Source organism: Hyaena hyaena, unplaced genomic scaffold (genome assembly GCF_003009895.1).
Source record: "Hyaena hyaena isolate Hyena2069 unplaced genomic scaffold, ASM300989v1 scaffold_2157, whole genome shotgun sequence".
In the NCBI taxonomy this organism is placed as follows: Eukaryota; Metazoa; Chordata; class Mammalia; order Carnivora; family Hyaenidae; genus Hyaena; species Hyaena hyaena.
The window spans coordinates 48489-59830 of record NW_024082792.1 but is presented as its reverse complement, the minus strand read 5'-3'; the positions used below and the strand labels follow the sequence as shown (position 1 = coordinate 59830).

At 40.8% G+C, this 11342-nt stretch overlaps 1 protein-coding gene across 1 annotated transcript; it reads right to left on the bottom strand.

Annotated features, from left to right (window-relative positions):
- Positions 1-9247: 9247 nt before the first annotated feature.
- Positions 9248-11087, bottom strand: LOC120227296 (C-C motif chemokine 2-like). The gene is made up of 3 exons (XM_039225436.1): positions 10922-11087; positions 10065-10182; positions 9248-9720 (listed from the first exon to the last, which is right to left on the bottom strand). Exons 1-3 carry the CDS (start codon positions 10995-10997, stop codon positions 9615-9617), a joined length of 300 nt encoding a protein of 99 aa, XP_039081367.1. The 5' UTR covers positions 10998-11087; the 3' UTR covers positions 9248-9614.
- Positions 11088-11342: the final 255 nt, after the last annotated feature.

The window sequence follows — 11342 nt, the reverse complement described above, 5'->3', positions numbered from 1 at the left end:
TTTCTGGGCTGGTCTCAGCTTCTCTGCTCCTCTGGTTGTTCTGCATGCCTTTTATAGGGAGCAGACAGGAATAAGAAGAAAGTGAGTGGGTGACAGGCTTTTGTTCTTCTGAATGAATCATAGGATGGAATAGCAAATCTGCTGAGCCATTGCCCTCCCCTGAGGAAGATACTAGGAAATAAAAAAGTGTGATTGATGCTGGCCTGCCTTACATTCAAACTCAGGCGTAGTAAGTGAGGTGCTGGCTATGTCCAGGCAATGTGTGATCTATGCCTGTTACTAAGGGTTCTGCTTTTTTTTAATGAAACACTTTATGTAGAAAAAGAAGGGAAGTAGGGTTACTAAATCAAAGAAATGAAAGGGATTTCCCCAATTTTCCTTTCAGACAGCATCTCCAGGACCCCAGTTTCCAGAGAAAGGCAGTGAAACTTTGGTTGGGCTTTAAAATTGACTAAAAAGAAATCCTTTACTGCTTTAAATCCTTGGGGATTTTCTAAAACCCAAAGAAGAGGGGTACATGGGTGGCTCAGTCAGTTAAGCACCCAACTTCGGCTCAGGTTGGTACTGCTGGTACTCTGTGTGTATCTCTCTGTCTTTCAAAAATAAATAAACATTAAAAATAATAACACAAAAATAAATAAAACAAACCCAAAGAAGAATGCAATAATAGAATGTTAGCAAAAAAGTAGACTTCTGTATTTTTAGAATAATACCTAAAATGGTATATCTAGCAATCAACTGCTATGTAATAACCCATCTGAGAACAGTGATTTAAAGCAAGAACAACAATTGATTTTGCTTTTGGATATGGGACTTGACTGGCCTCAGCCAGGCATCTCTTGCTGCAAAGGTTTTTACATCTTTGCAGTTGGATGATGGCTGAGATTGGGGTCATCTCAAGGGTTTAAACTCAGTGTCAGGTGTCTGAGCTGGGAAGTCTTAAACAACTGCGGATTGGAGTTCTGGAAGCTTCTGGGCCCCCATTCCCATCTTTCCAGTAGTGCCTCCACATAGCTGGATATGGATATTTTACATGATCATTTAAGGCTCCCAGGTACAATATTAGGGAACATAGATCACATCTCTTAATTTGAGGAGCATAAAAAATTTTGCAGACATGTGTTTTTTTTTTTAATTTTTAATGTTTTTTTTTTTTAATTTTTGAGAGAGAGACAGATCATGAACAGGGGAGAGGCAGAGAGAGAGAGTGAGGGGACACAGAATTGGAATCAGGCTCCAGGCTCTGAGCCACCAGCACAGAGCCCAATTCAGAGCTGGAACTCACAAGCCTTTGAGCTATGAGATCATAACCTGAGCCAAAGTTGGCTGCTTAACTGACTGAGCCACCCAGGTGCTCCTGCAGACATGTTTTTAAACCACTATCTGTTTCATAGACTATCCAAACTACAAAGCACTTAATAAGATCATGGAATGCTGTAGTTTTTAAAAAATATCTGGTTATCTAGGAAAATATTATTACAAGTAAAGGAATAGAAGAGATGAGATGCCTGAGTGGCTCAGTCATTTGAGCACCTGACTTTTGGTTTTGGCTTAGGTCATAATCCCAGCATTGTGAGACTGAACCCCATGTCAGGCTCTGTGTTGAGTGTGGATCATACTTAAGATTCTCTCTCTCTCTCTCTCTCTCTCTCTCTCTTCTGCTCCTCTCCCCTATTCATGCTCTCTCTTTCTCTTAAAAAATAGAGAGGAAGCCAAACTTTTTAATAAAATCAAAGTGGACTTACTCAGTTGGACGCTGAGACAGGAGTCTTCACATCCCCTCCTCCCATACATATCTCAAGGGTCCAAAACATAGATTTTGAAAACCAGCAGTCTGTTTGCTGTCTCAACCTGCCCCTGTTTATATATACATACTACAAGTTCATCAAACAATCGCTGATGATATTAATGAAAAAAGGGCTCGATGAGAGGTCCTTAGCTTTTCCTATCTTTTCTATTGCTATTCAGTCTTTATTTAATTTACTTCTGCTCTGATATTCCTTATTTCCTCCCTTCTACTAACTTTGGGCTGAGTGTGCCCTTTTTCTGGTCTCTTGAGGTATAAAATTAGGTTTTTTATTTGACAGCTTTCTTTTTTCTTTATGTTAGCACTTATTGCTACAAGCATTCATCTTAGAATTGCTTTTGATGTGTTGCATAAGTTTTGGCTGGTTGTGTTTCCTTTTTTGTTACTTTCAAGATATTTAAAAAAAATTTTTAATGTTTTATTTATTTCTAGGAGAGAGAGAGAGACAGCGTGAGCAGGGGAGGTTCAGAGAGAGAGGGAGTGACAGACTCTGAAACAGGCTCCAGGCTCTGAGCTAGCTGACAGCACAGAGCCCGACGCAGGTCTCGAACCCACGAACCGCGAGATCATGACCTAAGCGAAAGTCGGACGCTTAACCGACTAAGCCACCCAGGTGCCCCACTTTCAAGGTATTTTTTAGCCTTTGTTTTCTTCTTTGACCCATTGGTTGTTTAGGGGTGTACTGTTTAATTCTTACATATTCGCAAATTTTCCAGTTTTCCTCTTGTTATTGATATATAGTTTCGTAACATTGTGTTAAGAAAAGATACTTGGCATGAATTCAATCTTTTTAAAGTTTGTCAAGACTTGCTTTATTATCTATCATGTGACCCATCTTGGAGAATGTTTCATGTGTGATTGAGGAGAATGTATATTCTGCATACATTCCATCTGATTGAATGGAATGTACTATATATGTCTGTAAGGCACATTTGATTTAAAGTAGTTCAGGTCCAACATGTCCTTACTGATTTTTTGTTTGGTTGATCTATCCATTGGTGATGGGGGTATAAAAGTCCCCTACTATTATTGTATTGTGGTCTATTTTTCCCCTTTGATCTGTTAGTATTTGCTTAATATGTTTAGTTTCTCCAATGTTGGGTATAGTTATATTTATGATTGTTATATCCTCTTGATGAATTGACCCCTTTTTAATTATGTAATGACCCTCTTTGTCTCTTACAGTTTTTGGCTTAGAGTTTGTTTGTTTGTTTGTTTGTTTGTTTGTTTTGCTGTAAGTACAGCTATTCCTGTTCTCTTTTGGAATATCTTTTCCATCCGTTCACTTTGAGCCTATGTGTGTTATTAAAGTCAAAGTGGGTCTCCTGTAGGAAGCATATAGCTGGGTTTTATTTATCATTTTTAAGTCTATTCAGCCACTTTATGCCTTTTCTGGAAAATTTAATCCATTCGCATTTTGGTGAATATTGATAGGTAAGGACTTGATAATGCCATCTTACTTTTTTCCATTTTGTAGTTCCCTTGTTCCTTTCGCCCTATCTTGTTCTCTTCATTTGTGAATTGGTGATTTTTCATAGAGGTATTCTTTGATTCTTTTCTCTTTATTTTTCTGTTATTTACCATAGATTTTTGCCTTGAAACTATCATGAGGCTCACATAATACATCTAATAGATACAACAGTCTATTTTAAGCCTGATTGTTTGAATTTGCAGACAAAACCTTTACCTTCATATCCCTCCTTTTATGTTTGTTATGCTACAACATAACCTCTTTTTACATTGTGTAACTTTTAACAGATTATTGTAGCTATAGTTATTTTTAGTATTTTGTCCTTTAGCCTTTATAGTAAAGTGGTTAATACAGCGTAATATTACAGTATTGGAGTATTCTGAATTTGACTATATAATTACCTTTACTAGTGTGATGTATATGTTTTCATGTTACTAATTAGTATCCTTTCATTTCAGCTTGAAAAAACCTTTTCAGCATTTCTTATAAGGTAGGTCTAGTGGTAATGAAGACTCTCAGCTTTTTTTTTTTTTTTTTTTGGGGTCTGGGAAAGTCTTCATATTTTCTTCATTTCTGAAGAACAACTTTGCCAGGAAGAGTATTTTGGTTGACAGTTTTCATCTTTCAGCGGTTTGATTACATTATCCCACTCTCTCTTGACTATGAAGTTTCTGCTGAGAAATCCTCTGATCACCTTATGGGAGTTCCTTTGTGAGTTACAAGCTGCTTTTCTCTTTCTGCTTTTAAGATTCTCTTTTTGTCTTTTTTTTTTTTTTTGACAGTTTTATTACAATATGTCTTTGGAGAAGAGTTTTTAAAGTTGAGTTTGTTTGGGGACCTATGAACTTTATGAATTTGGATATTGAAATCTCTCCCAGATTGAGGAATTTCTCAGATATTACTTCTTTAAAGACACTTTCTGGCCTCTTCTCCCTCTCTGTCTTTCTGGGACTCCAATAATTCACAGATCTTTTTCTTTTAATTACATCCCATAGATCACATAGGTTTTCTTCAGTCTTCTTCATTCTTTTTTGTTCTTGTTGCTCTCTGACTAGATAATTTCTAAGGTCTTCTCCACAAATAGGTCCATTCTGCTGTCGATGACCTATTTGTGTCATCAACACAATTTGTATTTTCCATTTCATTTATTGTACCTTCAGCTCCAGAACTTCTTCTTTTTAACGATTTTTAGCCCTTTATTAAACTCCCTATAGTTGAAGTTTTGTTTTCCTGATTTTGTTGAAAGGACTTTGTCTGTTTTCTTGTAGCTCAACGAGTTTCCTTAAAATGGCTATTTTAAATTCTTTTTCAGGTAATTCATAGATCTTCACCCCTTTGGGGTAAGTTACTGGAATGTTATGAACCTTTGGTGATGTCATGTTTCCTTGATTTTTCGTATTCCTCGAGGTTTTGTTTCTTTGAATTTGAAGTAGAAGTAGCAGTCACCTCCTCCAGGTTTTTTTTTAAGTTTATTTATTTCTGAGAGAGACAGAGACAACACAAGTGGGGGAGATGCAGAGAGAGAATCCCAAGCAGTCTCCACACTGTTAGCATGGAGTCCAGCAAAGAGCTTGAACTCACAAAGCTGTGAAATCATGACCTAAGCCAAAACCAAGAGTTGGATGCTTAACAGACTAGAGCCACTCTGGTGCCCCTCTCCTCTAGTCATTACTGACTGGCTTTGGGAGATAACTTTCTTCCATCAGCCCTGTTATGGATTTTGAGGCTTTCTCAGAACTTCTATAGATATGTCTGTTCCATCCTTCTTGCTCCCTTTTGTGACAGAATTCTTGAGCGTGTGTGCCTTCTCTCAATCCAGCAACACACCGAACTGAATGCTGGCAGTCTGTCTTGCTTCCTCAATGACACAACTAAAGCTTACATTTCTGGTCTCTCCCTGGATCACAGCTGCAGGCGACCACTAGCTGTCTGTCAAAGCTTGCTCTTGCCCTTCTCAGGAGCACTCACAGGGAAACAGCTGCAGGTTGGGGGGCGGGTTGTTTTGGTGAATCTCATGGAGTGCTGAGGGTGCCCTTGGGCTATTTAAAGAGATCTGCCAGTGGGATGTCTCCAATGGCTTGTGGACAGGCTTCTTGATGGAGTCTGTGGTGCAGTAAGTAGGATCCATGCCCTTTGAATGCCTTCAAAAAGTCTTATCTGCTGCTCTGTCAGGCTCTTTTTGCCCCCTCAGTCATGTAGCTCAATGAGTTAATACTTTGGATGAGGTAGGAAACAAATGGATCTCTTTGGCAGCTTCCACCTAGCTGGAGAACTGAAGAAGCTCACCCCAAATGCTCTCACTTCCCCCACAGGAGAAATCAAAGGCTGAGAGGGTCTCTCTTGGCACTGGTCTGTGCCACTTAGTGGAAGGAGTGATGCGGGTAATGTCAAACTTGTTCCTCTTACCCTCTCCAATGCATCCAAGCTTGATTTATTTTCCTCCAACACCATGCTGGAACTTCTCCACTAAAAACCTGGGTTTCAATAGATGCTCTCCTATCTGTAGGCGACTCCAAGACAGTGTTCTCCAGGGACTCCCAGTACACAGCCAAGAGAGGCCCCTGCAGACTCCACAGACTCTTTATGCTTTTGACTTGATGAATGGGTAGGTGACTCCTCCCTTGGCATATGATGTTGGATCACACGGTCCCCCAAATGCAATTTTGTCCATGCATGGGTGCAAAATTACTATTGTTAAGGGGGAGATATGAGCAAGGGTCATCTTTTTCAGCCATCTTACTGACTTTGGTCCTCTTTCCATTACTGTTTTCTTTTGTGATTACATAAATAGTACTATTTTATTGTATACCATTTTATTCCTTTTTTCTTTTATTATGTATATTTTAGTTATTTTTTTAGTGGCTGCTCTGACAAGTACCATTATCATGTATAACAACATGGTTCACGTTAATGCCATCTTTATTTCAATAGTATGAAAACTTTCATCCCTTGTAGCTCCAACCCTCCTCCACTGTAAAGCTATGTTGAATAGAGAAAGGGGCCATCAGCTAAGGAAAGCAGGTGGCTTCTAAAAGTTAGAAAAAGCAAGAAAACAGATTCTCCCCTAAAGCTTCCAAAAGGAATGCAGCCTAACTCACTCATTTTAAATTTCTAGTCTCCAGAACTATAAGGTAATATATTTGTGTTGTTTTAAGCCATTAAGTTAATGATAAATTTTTATAGTAACAATAAGAAACTAAAAGAGATTTTGATATGTGTAAATTGGGTCCTACTATAATAAATACTTTAAAAATGTAGAAGTGGCTTTGGAATTAGGCAATGAGTATAGGCTGGAAGAATTTTAAGCATGATAGAAAAAGCCTAGATTTCCTGGAACAGACTGTTGGCAGCAACAGGAAATGAATACACCACACTTGGCATTCCCTCCTGAGCCAAGGCCTATTGCCAGTGCTTCATGCTCACAGTTTTATTATGCAAGAAGCAAGGACTCCCTTGCTTAGCTAGAAAAAAAAAAAAAAGGATTCAAGATTTCCTGAAAATGAATAGATGTGGCTTGGAAAGGGAATGTGAGTAGATTACTTTTGGGCTAGAGCATATGGATTGCCCCTTTCTTGGCCTCCTCTCCTTCCAGACCCTCCATCTCAAATCTACCTTGTTTTAGAAGGTCTGACACTCCCTAAACTGTATGAGGATGTCCCATTTGCTTGGATTCTCCATTCCCTTTTGCCCCTTGGCCTCAACTGCAGCTAAGGATTTAGTTCTGCTTGGCAATCAAGGATGCAGATTGGAGGAGTGGAGGAGAGGAAGGGAGGGCTATTGGACCTGGCATATGGGCTAGAGAGTTCCATAAAAAGCAGCCAATAAATTGTTTCCTGACAGATGTATCAAGGTACTTTAGAGAGCTTGGAGCTTTGATGTGTTACTTGGAGCTTTGATGGAATCCCTCAGCTTGAACAAGGGATCCCACACTGTCCTGGGAATATGGAAGCAGAATCCTCTTTCTTCATCTCTAGGTCCAACTGTTAAAGATAGAAGCTTTCCAAGACATACACTCCCAGGTCCTAGGTTCTGCCAAGTTCCTATGTGTAGCACATTATCATCCCTATTTTACTGGTGGAAACTCAGAATACCCAATCTTCCCTGAATGACAGAGTAAGTCAATGCCAGTACTAGGATTAAAACTCGAGTATCCCTGCCAGCCAGGGTTTTCCTCAGCAGCTGAAGGCATTGCCTGGTCTAGCTTGATGCAGTAGCAATCTCCCCACCAGACTGGACTGGTGAATCTGCAAATTCACCATGTAGAATTTATTTATGGAAGGGTTTTCTTTAGTGGAAGGGATGCCTGTGCTTAGATGGGTAAATACCTCACAAGTAGGTCTAATACCATGCACAGAAGCACAGACCTTAGAGAAAAGAGACATTCAGGAAAAAGAGATTCATCCATATAAATGGATGATCTCATGCTTCTTGGATTGAAACGAGGGATAGTGGTGGACAGTAGTACATCCTGATTTCAGGTAAACTGTCTTCTTAGAATGTAGGCTATAGAAGGAGCTTCTGAGTCTTAGGTCACAGGTCCTTCTATTCCACCTACAAATAGCATTTCATTCTACCTAGCTCCTTCTCCAAAGCCGTTTCTTGGGTGCCATATCCAGGCACTCATCATCTCTTTCCTGGATCATGTCTGTAGCCTTTCCTTTGTTCATATTTCTCCAAGCTTGTATGAAACCAAAAAGTTACATTTACTGAAACTCATCTCTGAATCTTCGGACATGGCATGTCCTTCCTCATTGGCTCAAACATTTTCAACATCTCCTTTTAACCTATGAAGTTGAGTACTGATTTACCATCCTCACATTCAAAACCCTTTCCCAACTTTCCTTTTTTTTTTTTTTTAACATTTATTCATTTTTGAGAGAGAGAGTGGGGACAGAGAAGGAGACACAAAATCCAAAGCAGGTTCCAGGCTCCACACTGTCCACAGAGCCCGACGTGGGGCTCGAACTCACGAGTGGTGATCTGACCTGAGCCAAAGTCAGATGCCTAACCGACTGAGCCACCCAGGCAGCCCAGACAACTTTTGTTTCTAAACTTCCTCATCACTTAACACAGACATGGACCCCAACTCCCACCTGATTGGTTTTCACCCTCTTTTATGTACACACCATCATCATTTCTACCTCTAGGTATTTGGTTCCACTCTTCTTTCTCCTTTTCTAAATGATACTGTAATTTTTTAAAAATATTTTTATTTATTTCTAGGAGAGAGAGAAAGAGACAGTGTGAGCAGGGGAGGGTCAGAGAGAGAGGTAGATACAGACTCTGAAATAGGCTCCAGGCTCTGAGCTGGCAGTCAGCACAGAGCCCGACGCGGGGCTCGAATCCACAAACCGCGAGATCATGACCTAAGCGAAAGTCGGACGCTTAACAGACTAAGCCACCCAGGCGCCCCAAAATGATACTGTAATTTTTATAGAAAAAATATCATGTATTCATCAAGGATAAGTTCAAGTCATATCTTCTTCATGGAATCTTAATATGACCATCTTATCAACAGTCATTCAGTTTCTCCTTCATTTCCCAAAGTCAGCAGTGTCTGTATCATCCCAAGTTGGAAGATTACTTGGAAGGGGAGAGATAAGGGACAAGTATCCCAGTTAGGAGGCAGTAGTAGTAGATTATGGGAGAGATTGAAGGCAGGGGTCAAGGGCTGTGAGAAAGGAGATAGAGGTGTTGCTAAACAGGTGGTAAGGGTGATTAAGATCTGGACAGATGGTCTTGGGGACTAGAGTGGTAGGGCTGAAATGCCTGGTTGGGTCCTGACTTAAGGATTCTTCTATAGGCACTCAGATTAGCCTACCCAATCCACATGGCCACTCCTCCCAAAAGAATCCCACCCTCTGCAACCATGCTCCTCCCTCATCACCAAGACTACACTCAGCTTTTCAATTTCCTTCAAGAAAACACCAAAAGTCAGTTTTGTACAAAAATATATATATATTGATCAGTAGTAATATAATATACATCTTCACAATAACATTTTTAGCAACCCTTTAGAATTTAAAGCACAGTCTTTGCATTAATGGTCCTCCAAGGACCCTCACACCATCCCAGGGGTGGAACTGGGGCCCCCTAAGGGAAAGCAATTTGTCCAAGTCTCCATATCTAAGATAAAAACCAAACTAGTATCCATGGAAGATCAATTTTAAACATCAATAACTTAAATAAGATTAACAGCACTTAAGGCATTGTGTGTGTATCAATAAACAAAGTTCATACTCTTTGAAATTATAATAAAATAATATCAGAGGGCATTTAGGGGAACGCTAGAAGAAAATAAATTAATTTCAGATTCTTCAGTTTCAGAGTGAGAAGTCAAGGCTTTGCAGTTTGGGTTTTCTTGTCCAGATGTGCCATGGAATCCTTGACCCACTTCTGGTTTGGGTCAGCACAGAACTCCTTGTTTACGATGGTCTTGAAGCTGTAAGGGAAAGATAACAAAGTTACATGGAGTTCCACTGAGATCTCAGCCTAGGGTGACAGCCCATTCTGCCCAAAGAAGCTACCATGGGAACAAGAAGAGGAAGGCAGGTAGAAAGAGGACACCAGGGCATCCTGACTTTCCACTAAGGAAATTGGGAGGGTCTGCATAAGCACTCAGATGGAGAGTGATATTGGGAGTCACTTTCTCCCTTGTGGCCTCCCTTTTCCCATTGGGCACCTTTGGGTATAAGAATAGATGACATAACTCTCTAGGTTTATAAGGCTTTTCCCTTTTACCCCAAAGAAGAATTGGACCAGGGAGTGCTGGTGCGCTCAACTTACATCACTGCTTCTTTAGGACACTTGCTGCTGGTGACTCTTTTATAGCTCACCAGCTTCTGCATCGAGATCTTCTTATTGGTGAATGTATAGCAGCAGGTGACTGGAGAATTAATTGCATCTGGAAATAAGACCGCAAAGATAAAATATGTTAGGATGGGCTAGATTCTTCTGATCTTAATCATAGCAAAAAAGAGTAGTAAGGACCAGGCAAAGGGAAGTCAGGAGTAGAGGTAGAACTCATAAATCCCATTATTTCTTTCTATGCTTCAGTGCTAGAATGTCATACTGACTCAGTTTCCTCTGCTTTATAATGGATATATAGCATTGATAATGAGCAGTGGGAAGGAGGAGCTGTTAAAACTAGATAATTCCTGGGAGTATCATTAATTACTAATTCTGGGAGTAGTGAATAATCCAAATTATTGGGGTTGGAGAAGATCAGTTCAGGTAACCTAGCTATGGGTCCCTCTCTAGGCTCTAAGTTGTGAGTTTCTCTGATACTTGCTGCCTCTGGATGTTGGACTGAATAAAGTACAGTCTAGATTCTGGGTCTCCTCCTTACCCCACCACCATATCTGAAAATAACCTGCACAGCTTCCACCAGAGGACCCCTGTATTTGATCACCCTAGTCCCCAAACCCTGCTGCAAGAAGCCAGGGCATTAACTACATGGAAGGCATAATCATAGAGTTGAAGTCCTGGAAGGACTGGATTTGGGGTCCATGGCTGGAATTCCTGTCCAGGCTCTACCCAGGAGCAGCTGAGTGGTCAGCTTCACTCCTTGTCCTTCTCTGATTCTCCTGATCATGAGAGAAGATGGGGTGATGGGCTTCAGAGGGAAGGAGAGAGGGCCTTACCAGGCTGGGCAAGCGTCTGGATGCTGAAGGTGGCAGCTGTGAGCAGCAGGCACAGAAGCGCTGCGGAGACTTTCATGTCTGAGGGGAGCTTGGGTGTGAGAGCTGGAGCTTTCTGGGCTGGTCTCAGCTTCTCTGCTCCTCTGGTTCCTCTGGCGGCTCTGCCTGCTTTTTATTGAAAGTAGAGGGTGGAGCTAGGGGAGAAAGCTTGGCTCACGGCACACCACTCTCAATGAATGACGAAGTGGTCATAAATGTGCTGAGCAAGTGTAGCGCCCTGGGAGGTTTCCAGGAAGTAGGAGGGAAGCAGTGAGTCTGGACTGGACAATTTTTCCATTTGCTGCTAAGACCAAAAGAAGTGCAGGGAGTGGGGTGGGGTACAGTTATGTCCAGAGCGACCACAGATGTGAACACAACAGGGTAT

What these genes read in the sequence shown, in the direction of transcription:
- LOC120227296 (XM_039225436.1), bottom strand. Translation starts at nt 10,997, where the DNA reads ATGAAAGTCTCCGCAGCGCTTCTGTGCCTGCTGCTCACAGCTGCCACC. An exon ending in CCAGACGCTTGCCCAGCCTG is followed by an intron (nt 10,183 to 10,921) that starts GTAAGGCCCTCT and finishes TCTTATTTCCAG; the next exon opens with ATGCAATTAATTCTCCAGTC. An exon ending in TGTCCTAAAGAAGCAGTGAT is followed by an intron (nt 9,721 to 10,064) that starts GTAAGTTGAGCG and finishes TTTCCCTTACAG; the next exon opens with CTTCAAGACCATCGTAAACA.